This window comes from Branchiostoma belcheri, unplaced genomic scaffold (genome assembly GCF_001625305.1).
Source record: "Branchiostoma belcheri isolate BF01 breed outbred unplaced genomic scaffold, Haploidv18h27 scaffold13, whole genome shotgun sequence".
In the NCBI taxonomy this organism is placed as follows: Eukaryota; Metazoa; Chordata; class Leptocardii; order Amphioxiformes; family Branchiostomatidae; genus Branchiostoma; species Branchiostoma belcheri.
In genome coordinates this window covers 1,557,799-1,572,647 of record NW_017802713.1, presented here as the reverse complement: position 1 = coordinate 1,572,647, position 14,849 = coordinate 1,557,799, and the positions used below count along the sequence as shown (strand labels likewise).

Here is a 14,849-nt window from a genome sequence, read left to right as displayed (position 1 = left end):
CGAACAGACAACATGGAAGCCGGGAGTTCATTAGATTCTGTTTTACGATATTGCCCCCGTCAGAGAAAACAAATTGCTCTGATTCCCTAATTCAGGGCATTGATTATCGCCCTTGTTAACTGCTTGAAAGAAAATTGTCTTTGCCATAAAGATGAAGGTTTGAGATGCTGTTTGAAGTTGACTGTGATGATCAATGGAAACAAACTTGAGTGTTGAAGGCCAAAAGTTTTCCCCTAGGGACAGAAGGGGGAGGGGGGCGGGTGACAAGTTGCTAAGGGTGATGGGAAATGATCAATCTTCGGCCTTCTGGGAAGGCTCTGCCTGTCTGTAACTGTCATCGATTTGCTAAAACTAATTAACGGTTTATGACAGGATTTTCATTCACTGCAGACAGACAGCAAAGTTCAGAATAGAGCATCTGGGGGGGTGTTGCATCAAAATGGAGAAGAATAAAGAAAAAGTTTGTCGTCTTTTGTTACGTAGCAGTTTCTTTTTCTTTTCCATCCTGTTTGATATACGTTATATGGTAAGACATTCCTATATTGGCAAAGTTTTATCCCCCATGATTGTTCATGCTTCATCCCCGATAGTTTTTCTTGTCTGCCTCTATATGCATCACTCAAAAACTTAGTGCTCACTTTCCAGTTTCGTCTTAAAACCCATTACACCATTACTGCAATATTCCATGCCTAGCCATGCGTGTAGTAGACGTGTTATATGCCAAGGCATTAAGCTGCATGTTCACCAAACTTACCGTCACCAGACGCTACCCATGATCTTTAGTAAAATGTTAAAACAACGTCCTTGTCGTAAATGTTTCTTACCACCGCTCTTCTCCGCGTGATTAACTGCATTAGTCGGCTAAAAGCTACCATTTGCTCGCTCGTCAAAGGAAGCTGTAATAGATCTCGCTTATAATGTGTGACATTAAGGAAAGTCAAGACCGTTTCTCACTGTGAACCATTAAAGATCTCCCCGCAAATGACAGGGGTCCCCCGGGAGTTAAAGTCCGATATATCACCCGTGGCCTTTACCATCCCGGCCGGATCTATCAGGCTCTCCCAGATACAATTATTCCCGATGCGAAGTCTCTGGGGGGCGGTTGCGTCTTTTGAGAAATGACAGGCACTTCTCTGCGCTAAAAATTCAGCAGTGACTTTGATCTTGCTGGCATATTTATTGGCACGAAAGATGATCTACAATTCAGATATATTCCTTTGATATTAGAGTAGAAAGGTGGATAAACTCTTCATGACAGGAGAGTAAATGAGGCATAGAAACTTCTCTCAATAAAGCTGGAACGTGAATATCTCGTCTGAAACTTTGAAACATAGTGTCACATTGTTTTGGTGTGACTTTTATGGGTAGTTCTAAATACAGACCGTCATTGAGGACAAAAGATTCAAATGCTTTTTATTAATACTAAATGAATCTGGCATATGGCAACAATGGTGACTTGAGCATTGCTGTACAATTAACCTTTAGTTACTAAATATACGATGATTTTCTTTGTATAAGAAAATATAGGTTCTTGTAATGCTAGAAGTCTTGCAAAGGTTGTTTGAGGTATTTGCATGTAACTTGCAAGGACATTTGTCAGAAGGTTAAAGTGTAACATTTGTGTCATACGTAGCTGTAATGGCATTTGTGTATTATCTACCACCATATGCATGGCTCGGCCATGAACCCCTGCTGTTGATAAGTTGGTAAATGCTTCCATCTAACCAAGCCGGCACGTAAAGATTACACCGCACGCAACCTGCACGGCCCCTCATCCGTCTCTGTCAACCTCCCCTCCCACTGATGACACAGACAGAGTCATCGCAATGAAGATATCTCCTCCAACGCAGAATTTACCACAACCGAACCAGGGAAATGGGCACAAATCCTCTTCAAAATCAGCAGCTTTCACTGGTCCCCACCAATGCAGGTCACTGGTGGTCGTCTGATTGCTTTTGTGTACGGGGTTTTATTGCTAAAGTGGGTGTGGTCAGGTGGCAATAGGTTGTTAGATGATGGATGGACGTATTTTTCCAAGCTTGTTGGAAGGTCTATTAGAAATTTCACGAAGAACTCTGTTTCCACGTTGATAGAGAAGTGTGGTATGACTAATGTGTTATTCCTGCATATTAAACTCGCAGCGTGTGCGTTGATAAAAGAGCTTGATTTTAAGTGATAGCCGGAATTGTGTGACCCCTACTCGCTGGAATGGAACGACCCATCGATCACGTACGTCGGCTCCGTTAGATGTTCCACCACGGTAAGGTGAGCCGTCCCCAGGGACGACCGTCCGGTATAGAGACTGAACCAGCGCGGATTCCCAACCTATTAAAAAAAGTGACCCGCAGTCGACTGAATTGGGGCGGGAGGGTGCCGGGTGTGAAATGACTGTATTTGTATGTATGGAGGGTTGGGAACCTGGATGCAGTAATGATGGAGTGGAGCCCAGTTTGAAATTAGGTGCAACTCACTGGCAACACCGGAAAGTAACAGGGGCCCAGTTTCCGCCGAAGAAATTACATTCTCCGCAGCGTCTGTTTGTTTTTCTGGTTTGTTAAACTTTGTGAGAAATCATTGATTTTTATAATCCAATCTTTTGGATAGTTATCAAATGCCCTTGTTAAGTTTTTTTGCTTGAAAAGTCTTTCTGTTTACTATGAGCTTTGATGGTATAATCATCTCCAAGAGTTAGGAAAAAAGGTTTGATAGATACTGTACAGGTGTTCTGTATTGATAATCTTATTCTAAAAATTTGATAGTCTATTTGACGGTTCTTGAAACAAGTCTCCTCTATGCACATTGATATAGAAAACACCTTACGCCACTGCCCTGCACATGGCATGAGCTTGAGGGGCTGATTACCAGGCTTAGGACAGATGTAACTATAGCCCAGACTGTCATTTCCCCATCGGCAGGACTGCCCTGCCCACAGCAACAGCTCATCTCAAGGAGCATGCAGTGGAAAATTGGATAGCGTAAGAGAGGACCTCTGCGCGAATCATGTCAGGAGGTTAGCAAAGATGGCACTCTATACCCAATCATCTGCGTGTTAACATTCTGGCTGGGTAACCGTTACGTCGAGGTAAATGTTGATTATGGTAGGAAAATGATGGCGAGGAGTTTGGCCTGGTGGAAAGTTAGTCCAGTCGGATAGATAGAGAGAGAGCGCGGGGAAATGTGGAGTGTATCGTGTTCACGCCCTGGAAAATTAAGGAAGAGCACCCTCGGTTATCCCTCACCTGAGGTGAACAGGTGGCGCGTCCAGCCGTGATTACCCCGCCTCATTAAGACCCGCCCTCCCTGCGGCGCCGTTTCCACGCTATCGCTAAAACTGCTGATTTCCACGGGACGACTCCCCGTCAGCTCGCGCAGTTCCCTCAATGGCCGACACATCAGATAAAAAGTGATATATTCGCCCCCAGTTTGAAAGCACCTAACAAAATGTTACTGTGAAGGAATCCGGGATGGGGTTTAGCTCCCCCCCGGGCCTCGTTGGCGGTATTTAGTGCTGCGATAATGTTTCTGTCCTTTGTTGGGACTGTTTTGTGCGGGGATTAGTTCGTATGCAGAATCCATTAACTGTAGGTTGGGCCGAAAATTGGATTCCGACCCTGGCCACTCGCGCAGGCATAACTTGTTAATGTCAAAAGGTGTGGAAAGTGGGAGAGTCTGCCATTAAGGATCGGAAGACATGATTTATTGGGTCCATTAAATGTGCGGAAGACTTCTGAGTGAATAAGAAAATGGTAACGTTATAGAGACAGATGTCGAGGAGACTATAACTTTCCAGTCACTGTGCTACAATTAGTCACTTAGCTAGAGGCACAGCATTGCCTTTGGGGAGTCTTACTGGCAATACTGACTGCAAAGCTCCATTCAAAGACTGAGTAAAACATAAAGGACTATTATATATCTAATAGATGCAAATTATGTATGATTGTATACCTGTAATAAGAAGCCAGGTAGTTTTATCACCTAATGCGTATCAGTTTCTGTGATTATTTGATTACGACGGAAATGAAATCTTGTACTGCCTGCTACATGCCTGGTGTTTTGGAAGCCATTTGAAGAGACTGTTAATGTAGTGGGGGCTGGTCATGTGGCTGTGGATAATGATCATCACTGCTGGAGTACACCTGGGCTGTGATTAGGTCATTTGTCTTCAACATCTTTTATCATCACGATGGTTGTAAGCAGAGCGGTTAAACAGTACCTTCAACACAGAAATCCCTGCAATACAAGCCAAACAGTCATGCAAGTGTAGAAGTTTCTTAAATTATATTGGGTGAAATGTATGGCGAACTATTAAAGAATAATTGTAGAAATAATTGAGATTCCAAGCTATCTATGTGCCTTAATTAAAATTCTAAAAGACACCATATATTGTTGTCAATACCTTGATATAACTCAAACCAGACTGCAAAATACTGTTAACATTGTTAATAGTACAATGTCGTCAAGTATGGATAATGTAATATACCTTCCGCATAGTCATGATTAGAATGAGATTATGAAATCACTGGCAAGACGTAATGAAAAAGAATATGCTCAAAAATATGAGTTTGAAAGGTCAACTCTTTCAGACATGTACGAAATGTATGAATTAGTTTCTCCAGTTACAGTGTCTGGTACATGTATGTTGTAATAGTTGTCTGCCCAGAGCTGCCATTTACTAATGGCTAATGTCTGGTAATACTCCTTACCATCTACTGTTAAATGCCGAAATGATTCGTTAGGGTCTCCCGCGGATTACCTCCATTTCTCGCTCGCTCCACCACGGTCTGGAACCACATAACCGTGAATCTTGTTTGAGGAATGCCTGGTCTGACATCTGTTCGCTTTTGATGCATTTTGATGGCCTGATTTGCAATATTTCATGCATCATAAGTAGGATGTATGGTCCGTGAGGCGGTGTGCGCTGCGCTCGGCTAGCTCCCATTGTAAGCCGGTACAGCAACTAGTGCTAAATATTCCCCACAGAGGTCGTCAACAGTTCAGGGCAACCTGTCATCCACGAAACTTCCTCCCAAGTTCACGTCCAAGTGTATCATTCCAAACACATAAAACCAATGATCTATTACAGTGCAGTAGCTCTGTGGTCGGGTCAATATAGAAGTGGTCAAATGGGAAATTGTTTGAAGTAATTTTTTTCACTTTGTGAATCATTTAAAGGCAAAAAGAAACTTGTTTTGTTTAGCTACCCCAGGCTTTGAACCCATACCTTCTGATTGAACAATAAATTACAATGCACTAAACCTGTGTGTGTATGTATGTATGTATGCTTTACATTACCTACAAGGTCTTACACTATATGCCATAAACAACATCCGAATGTTGTTAGCCCTTGTTTCGTTTGGCTCTGGAAAAAGCTTCCCAAAATTTCCTGTTTATTCTGCTATTATAGTGCGCGTGGAAGTCAGAACATATATATAAGTAAAATAAAGCTGACTTCAAGTTCACCTCCTGAAAAACAGGTTGGGACAGTTCATCCTCACTTCGGGACAATTGAAATTTATTTTCGTGACAGTCCTGAGACAATAGGAAAAAAGTCTAATTTCGAGGCCTGGTTATTGATGTGTGTGTTGTTGTATTTCCAGTTGATTGTGTCTAAGATGGCGATGTGGGAGGAGGACCCAGACTGGGACGACAGTGGTGGCAGCAGCGGGATGGGACCAGACGGGGAGTACAGCGGGGATAACGACGACGAGGACTACCAGGACTCCAGCGGCAGTGGGGACGGAGAGACCCCGCCTCTTACTGACCGTAAGTTTTACTCTTCTTTTTTTTTATTCCAACACTTCATGACAACACATGAAGTGACGGCATAGTCAAGTTTTTTAAACTTATTCTGTGCCGCCACCTATGCAGAGGACTAAATACTGGACAGGGCAGTATTCATTTTCAGTTGACTGAAGTGAGGAAAGTGTGTAAAGTGCCTTTCCCAAGGGCGCAAGATCGGTGGCATGTCAGGACTCGAACCCGGAACCTCTTGGGTTCTGAGTTGAGCACTCTGCAGTTATGCCACATGACCCCACTAAGTTTTACTTCTCCTTAATGTCCTGTGAGTGGCTTTTTCATGTTGGTTAGTTAAGGAAGCATAAACTGATTCTAATGATGGTCAAGAAGATTTTCAAAAGAGATTTAGAAAAATTAATGTTCTTAAATTACATTAAGTATAATCCCATCAAATATATTCTAAGACTCTTTCCTATTGGTCAACACACTGTAGATCAGCCAATTGTTTGACAACACAACCACTAAATAAACTGTTAAAGGCTGGTTTTGAATCGTCCAATCACAGCAGACAGTGATAGATTCGGAGCTGTCTGGTTGGCCGGGGGTGACCCCTCCAACGTTCCCAAGGTGTTTCCTGAGATAGAGTGGGGGCACCTCAGCTTCAGACTCTTCATCAGGAACTATCCATCATATAACACACCAGGGCCACGGGGTTCAGGAAAGTAGGGCAGGACGTAGCCTATTGTTACACTGAGAAAGAGCAATCACGGATTGCTGTTTGTTCCCACAGGGATGTTGTCTGTTGAAAGATTGAAATCTGACCACGTAGGCTTCGTGTTGTGGATGGCATCCTCTGGCCATACCAAAATCTCATCCAAAAGTTTTTAAAAATTCATTAGAACTTTTTGTATACTGTTGTGATTTTCCAGCAGTTTTATGAAAATTGTAACAACTTCAACCATTTTGTAATATGTTTCACCAAAGGCTGAAAGTTAACTTTTGGTTTGCAGTAAGTTGTTACTTGAGTCCTGGCACCATCACGTATTGATGTTAATAGGGGAGCAAGGGTCTGGTGTTTGCAGTGCTTAGGAGACGTGCCAGAATCCATGTTCATGTGGGAGCCAGCCAAGGAGTCAAGTCTGTACGGCCTAATCAATAATGGATACAGGAATAAAGAGAAAGTTAACTCAAGCTGAACTAGGCTGTATTCAAACAGCAGGAATACACAAGGAAAACTTCCATCACCGTTAAGTGCATTCCTTGACAAGAAAAGCTCTTGTGATGGCAATAAACATGGGAACAATTAGATCACACATGTAACAACATAGTAGCTATCCTTTCCACCCGTCAAAGTTTCGTGCCGTATTGTTGAGTGAAAACAAGTTCAAAGGCGCCTGTGATGTATCTGCCGATGGTACGATCGCTGATTGTCACTGGTATTACTCCATGCCTGAGCAGGTAGAATATTGCTGTTGTTCACAAGGAGATCCTGACGAATGTTTTACATCAACACACGCAGATAAGGCGCTGTCAATCTTCGTAGAATTGTCTCAGGTTTCAATAGAGACAATCAAGGCCTGCTTGGCGAAAACTGGGAGAATTAATGTGCCCCGCCATTGCTCTATTGTCACTCAGGTTGTCTAATTTAGGACCAACATTCCTCCAACGTGTCGGCCATCAATATCCACCAACAGAAAAAGTGATACACGGATTGATTTTTGTGTAAAGGGATTGATTTTGGTTCTGGGCGAGTGCGAGCCATTAATTATTTGATTCGTATCAGTTTTCATAGCAGGGATCGATAGAGGCAGGGATTCCAACCATTGAGTTCCATCATAGTATTTCAACACACGATAAATTTTCAGGCATTGTACACAAAGTCTAGACAAATGACATGGGCAACTTTGGCAAGTACCTTCTGATAGAACTTATACCACAGAGAGAGAACACCATCCAATGTCATTCCCAAGATGAAATCTTATAATACTTATGATATATTGTTGTTCATTGCAGATAATGCTGATTTATATGTCTCTTTTCCGAGCTCATCCTTTATTCTTGATTCTTTATGGCATAGTAAGAAATTTTCTTCTACAATAGTTTATCTGTCCATATATTACATCAGATTAATGCTTAAATCTCTAGCAGTGAATTATATTGGCCTTTGTTACAATTAATACCAGGACAAGGCTGTGGAAACAAAATCTACTTGGAAATGTTTGTTCTAAAAAGTTGGAGGAAAAGCTGTAATGTTTGTGAAATGATGCCGCCAACATTTCTGTATCTAATGCGGTGCTCTAGTATTGGTGACTTATCTTAGAGACTGTCGTCTCATTAGATATGCACGTTAACCTATGGCTTGTTATCAGTCCTGAAACATTGGAACAAGTGCAGCTGATTGGCCTGTAATTGAAAAACGCCCCTACGAGAAAAACGGGGGCGATGAGAACTGATTATCTGAAGCTGATAAAAAATTCAGAACCTTGCGAGGCGCGGTCCGCGGACTGATGTCTTAACGTGTTCACTAATGGGTTCCAAACCCGCTGGGTATCACCCGGGACACATGGTTATTACTCTCAAGTCATCTCTTCCACGTGAGGATTCTGGAGTAAAGTTTGCCTTCCGTGGAACTCGACTTAAGGCCGAGGACAAAGTCAACGCAAGGTGATCGGCACGCATTATTAAACAATAATCCGTGATTATGCATGTCGCGACCTGGATGGTTTGACAGCTGTCGAAGGGGCATCGAGGTGTTTTGTGCTGTCAGGTCGCACTAGTACTTTATAATTAGAACGTTATGTGAGTAAGAACGGATAAATGACAGCAGCCTGATCTCAAGTTCACGTCGTTAGGTCGTGTTAGACTGTTTTGTGCGTCGCGTCTCCACAGGAGGCACCCGGTCGTGAATGAGAATTGGCGACACGCAGAAGTGGCCTCTCAATAACACAGGGTTGTGGTGGCGGCCCTCTGTAGGTATCATCATCAGGACATGACCTTCCCCTCTCCATCACTTCACAGCCATGGTGGAGTTTATATCTACATCAATAACATCACTTCTAGAAAACCAACCTGGAGATGAAAAAAGAGAAAATAGCTGGTGGAATGGGAAGGGATATCATAAGAATCCTATTTACTAATATATCTCTAGTCAGAAATGTCTATGTACAGGCAAAAGTGCATAACGGAAGTATATCCTTTCTCTCTTTCAATTCCCTTTTGTGATTTTAAAAAAAAGGCAATATTCTTTGACTGCAAATTGTTTCCTGTCTGCTTTTGTCAGTATAAAGAAGTCCGCAGATTTGGTGCTGTAAAAAGACAGGTTTTGTTATCTTGGCCATTTCGCCGTTTCGTTTTACGTCACTTCTGAAATACAAGGAGTAAAAGATAAGGAAGTCAGACTCCAAGCCCAGAGACAGGTCATGTCTCTTTTATCGGTGATTTCCGCACTCGTCAAGGATTCATCTGCATGTTGTCTGCACTTAGCAGACCATGAATGGGTTGATAGGTAATCACTGATAAAACAGACGAGTGATAAAGTTTTACCTCAGTCGTGCGGAAGCCGGGCCCATCAGAGAAGTTATGGTCGCTGGTGCAGTAATGGCCCGTGCTTCAGATCGGACCCACTTGGGTAGCGGAGCTGAAAATGAGCCACAGTGTCATTAAGGTGTCGGGGATGAGGCAGAGCCGGGAGTGTAATCACTTGTGCAGTGTCGGAGACGTCACGTAATGTTTACCAAAACGCTCGGCATCTCTGATGGCAAATTCAGACATATCCGTTTCACCATTTGTTAAGGAAATGTCATGAGGTTTATATGGTTTGCGATCTTTACTCTGCTCATCAGTGTTATAGTTTTGAATTCACACTTCAATTTTTAAAGCCAACAAATATCATTTGTAACTCGGCGCCAAACTGAATTGTATGAGGAAATGTCAGAAAGCCTTGAGGACAATAATTGTAGCAGAAGCTAAGCCAGGAAAATTAGGACAGGCTGGTTTTCGTGACCCCCCAACTCCTGTCTGGTCCTGTCCATTGTTAGATAATGGGGTTAAACATTCCCCTGGCAGGTACTGGAAAATTGGGTATTAGTGTTTTCACCCATGCACCACTCGCACAATAATTCCCACCTTTTGCATTCGAAATTAATTTGATGGTAATGAATTCAGTGCAATTGGTGACATTTGGCCGAGAGCAAGACTAATATTCCATGTAAATCACGTCCAAAAACCAGGTGAATCATTCTTCTTTCTCGTTGTTGAAAAATTTCTTGCATTTGTCTTTGTTTGCCAGGATGATCGGAGAGGCCATCTGCCGTTTCTTGCAGTTATAACCAAATTGATATAAAGAAGGCAAGAGTGGCTATTTCCCCAAATGCGTTCTTTGAAAGGAAAACCTACTAAACAGCAGGCCCATTCCGTCCTGAGCCATTTCACTAACATCCTATCTGTGTTCATCTACGTTTGCCCGTAGCCACGAAACTGTGACGACGAGAGCTTGTGTGTGTTAACGAGGTGAAATTGCCATCAGAAACATGCTTATTAGAATGCGCAAGACGTTTTGAGCATTGTCGTTGTTCATTTGGTTATTCCCAAGTTCGGTGTAACCGAATTCCGCCCGTTTTCTGCGAGGGCCCGCGAGTGTTGCAAACGGCCCCCCGAACGTCCTCTCCGACGAGCGAAGGACACGGGATAGTAATCTGCCATCCCGGCTGAATTGCTGTTAATGCTACATGTGCGATATCCCACCACACCCTCCCACTTTTACGAGGCTGTGATGGCATGTCGAGTGCCGGCCCCCATAATCCCACAATTATTCTGACACATGATGAATGGAGAATGCGCCGGAATCATCATGCTTCAGTTCAGGAGTGAAATGTTATTAATACTTAATAATAATGGTAATTTCTATTGAAATCCCTTCCCCCGAGGACCGAGGGTGGCAACACCGGAATCGCAAGCCTCGTTTCCTGTTTCGCTGCAAACAGGTTCTCTTTGGTCCAGTTCACTTGGCTGTTGTGAAGGGGTGCATTGATAGAATTACAGGAAGCTTTGTGTGTTGAGAGACGTGCCACATTAACCATAGTCTTGGATGCATACGGCAATAGAAAATGGCTGTTACCTTTATGATTTAACGACAAGACAAGGTTTTAGAGCGTCACTGACGTAGCTAAGGAAAGCCACGTCCATTTAAAGATGTTGAAAATCCGGCAAATATTTGTCTTGTTACGCACAGTGTGCGAGGACTTAAAAAATGCAATAAAGGAAAACGGCCGATGAAATGGGGCTTCCCGTATGATTTAATGCTGTATACCGTAAATAGGTTTAGGAGCGTACACGATGGATAATACATGGATATCACGTCTGGCCAAAACACAGCGGGAATGTAAACGATTCCACCACCATATATACGAGCGGGGCGTACCCCCGAAAACAAGGCGATGTCTCGCACTTTAAGAGGATTATGCATAAAACAGTTAACAGCAGACTTCTTCCTAATTCAATCAGGCGTGGTTAACCGCGTTATTTGGCACACACCCCGACACTATGATGTAAAGCTGGGGTTTTAAGATGTAGATTTGGATCCTGTAGGAACAGGAGGATTGTAGCCTGTGAGTAAATCCCTGCTGTCGACACACTCAGCCGGGGAGGGCCAGGCACAAAGCTGCCTCTGCCTTTGTACTGAGCTCCTATATAGACTGACTATGGAGTGGTGATTGTCCAAAGTGCATAGGGATTCAGGCAGGGGGTAGGACAGGCTCCTGGCCTTTTGTTCAAAGCTCCCACCAGCAAAAGATTGATGTGGGGGTTTAAGAGAGCGGGTTGTGGTGAACTGGTAATGTTAACAAAAGTGATAGCAGTGGTTGGGATGATGTTGTGTCAACAGTGGGACATGTTTATACCTTTACATTTGTGCCACTCAAATACTGGAGAGATAATACAGAGACACGGCAGTTGGTGGTGGCACAGCAAGATCTTTTCAGACACAGCTGCAGTTATGGAAAATAAACTGAACCTGGCTGTTTATAATCCATCATTTAGAAATAAATAGAAGTTAATCAAAGACTCTCATGCATCTACATAAGCGTCTGAGCACAAAAAAATGAGATCTGACTTATTGCGAACTTTGATGGTTGAGTTTGATATTGCATTCAGTCATTTAAGTCCATCCTATAGCATAGTCTATCAATACTATTGGTGTACATAATGATGTTGCTCTTCTGAATAACAAGGACTTTGCACTGTATTTATCCCAATAATAGCATGATACAAAGTATTACAATTGTAGCATGTTTGCCAAGTAGATACAGAATGCCAGTTACACTATTCAGAGGGTCACACATACTGCATTCTTCAAGATAATCATGTACGTTAGATAGAGGTAGTAATACTTCATTGTGTGGCATTATTGGAGCTTTTCCAGTACAGTATTGAGCTGTTGTGCAGCATTTCCAGACTGTGTACAAAATAGACCAGACTGACGGGACGTTATTTTTCCTTGCAGCTGGTGTTAGGACTGACGAGGGGATGTACTTTGCAGAAGACGCGACAACCCCGAAACAGAAGACCCCCCCAGGCAACTCCAGAAGTGAGACCATCAACGACAGAGACAGACAAGGCGCCGACCCCAACGTCCTTGGCACAGAAAGCGGTAGCACCGCGCCGGCGGCCACCATGTCACTCATCGCCATAGCAACACTCACCGTCACAGCGTACTTAAGACATACCCTCTAATGCAACAGACGTTTCCCTTCCTCCAAAACCTTTGTATGTAATGATCCCCCAGTTTTTCAGTTGTGTTGTTCGATGCCCAGAACTTTTGTACATACGGGACTATAATGTATTATAATAGAGGTGAGCGGAAAAATGTCATATATACAGAGGAACAGTCTGACGGCATTGTATATACGGAATATGCATCTCTTGGCGCGGGTTATTTTGTACTTACTTCGTCCGGAAGGATTGCCGTCTTCTTTTTTGTGAACAGGAGGTTACTTAAGAATGGGGAACGTAAAAGAGTATTTGTAACTGTTGAGGTAAATCGTAATAATTAAAGGCATTGTACGTTATTTGAACAAGTCGCTTGGACATGGCAAACAAATATGAAATGTTTGGGGGCAATTCTACACATCAGAATGGTACATTTGAGAGACCCCTTGTTTTTTTTTTTGAAAGTTTGAATGTTCAATTTCTGTCAGATAGCAAAATGTCCAATTTACTGTCCAGATAATGCATTGAAAGACTTGTTTCATGAATATGATATGAATGGGTGATAACTATCACAAAACACTATATATACTGGTCTCACATTTTTTATTTATATTTTTCATATTTCAATCTTGCCACCAATATTCAGTACCAAAAATCAGATGTTTATTTTACTCCTTGGAGCATTTTTCTGAATTCGAGAAGACAATATCTCATATTTTAGTACTTTTTAAATAATTTTTTTCCTTTGGGACAGAATTCTCATGTAGATGTTGAAATGAGAGAGAGCCAGATATGACAATTTTACGTGTATTTATGGGAATGTATGAGGATAATTCTGTGTACCTAACTATGACTTCTTAATTTGTGATTGCGTCAATTTAATGAAAATACAAAGAAGAAGTCTTGAACAAATGAAGTTTTTGTTTGTGATTTAAAGGTGGGGTCGGACTTACCGGTATATATAACTGAATTACTATACAGACAACTTCAATGTAGTTGTAACTTTTGACACATTTTCATCGTTATGTTTTTTGTACCATGACTATACATATAATATGCTGTTACAGTAAGATACAAACGTTATGTGTTATAAGCCCAAAATTACTAGGTAAGGCCAGTGGGGTGTAGTTTTGTATGTATTAGCACTGCAATGAGATGTGCCTTGAATGAATTTTTTGAATATATATTTTGATACTCCTTGGCCATTCGAATGATGATAGAATTGCAGATTGCTTGTTATGTGATGGCATTTTGGTTCATATGGTTTAGGATTTGGTGCATAGTTGTAAGGGCAGCATTTGTGTATTAATTATCATATATAGCAAAACTACCCTATGAACACTCAACCTGTAACAGTCTACCTGTAAAAATATCAGATATTCTGTCTTGTATGTAACAATAATTTTCTTTGTCGTATGTTTGGTCACACTCGAGTTGGGCAACTATCAATAGAAATCTGGAGGGGAAGGGCATTTACAAACATACAATCTGAAAGGGGGTAGTCTCATGTATACTTGTTTAGCACTAAACAATATCATTACAACTATAAGCACACTTCCAGGGGAACTACATTGATAACAACATTGTGCAACAAATTATTGTCCAGTCCCACTTGTAAATTTTGCAGTATTATGGCCCAGGTATTTTTCATGACCATTTCAATTGACTTTTTTCTCAGTTTCTTAACACGTTGCTGCAAAATTAAAATTTCTAGTCCTTGAATGTTGTAAAAGTTTTAAGTTTTTTAGATTTTTTTTTGCCATTTTCATTCGTGATTGTATAAAGTATTTGTCCTATACTACAATATGTTGTGCTAGGTTTGCTGTGAATCTGTATTTGGGTGGTCAAGTGGTATTTCTGATTTGATTCCTGTAGTCTCTATCAGACTTCATAGGATTTGCTAATGAGCATATATTTCAACTATATGTATGCCGAAACAGATAGGGCCAGGACATATCCTATGAAGACTAGTGGAGACTACAATTTGTACTACGTATCTAAGTCATGACATTTGTAATTTATTTCCAACCTACAACACAACAATTTTTGTACAAAGAAACTGGAAGGCTGCCATTCCTTGCGAGTATGCTCAACTGTACCAAACAAACAAACAAAAGTTGTTAATCACTTGTGTGCCACATCTGTGTCCTATAGTAAATGATTGATTCCTCGTGTAATTTGCATGTTTCTAATTTGCATAAATGGGACGTTTCCATGCTCCTGAAACTGTATCACAGCAGGGTTCTAGTTGTCAAAGACAATTGCAAACAGTTGAGTTGATAGACGTGGGGCCGATTTTTGTGTACAATGTTTGGTGACGTTGATCATGTACTGTTACCAGTGATGTTTGCAGTCCAATTCTTTTCCAAACACCATCCTCCAAATGACAATAAAACTTGACCAAGTCA

General features: G+C 41.8%; 1 protein-coding gene across 1 annotated transcript in view; it reads left to right on the top strand.

Moving 5' to 3' along the window:
- The window catches only part of LOC109463911 (glypican-5-like), a 48,684-nt gene extending 33,835 nt beyond the window's left edge, over positions 1 to 14,849 (top strand). Inside the window, exons 7-8 of the mRNA XM_019760803.1 lie at positions 5,598 to 5,763; positions 12,236 to 14,849. Of these exons, the coding sequence (XP_019616362.1) occupies positions 5,598 to 5,763; positions 12,236 to 12,465 (396 nt within the window). The 3' untranslated portion in view covers positions 12,466 to 14,849. The remainder of the gene's footprint in view (positions 1 to 5,597; positions 5,764 to 12,235) is intronic.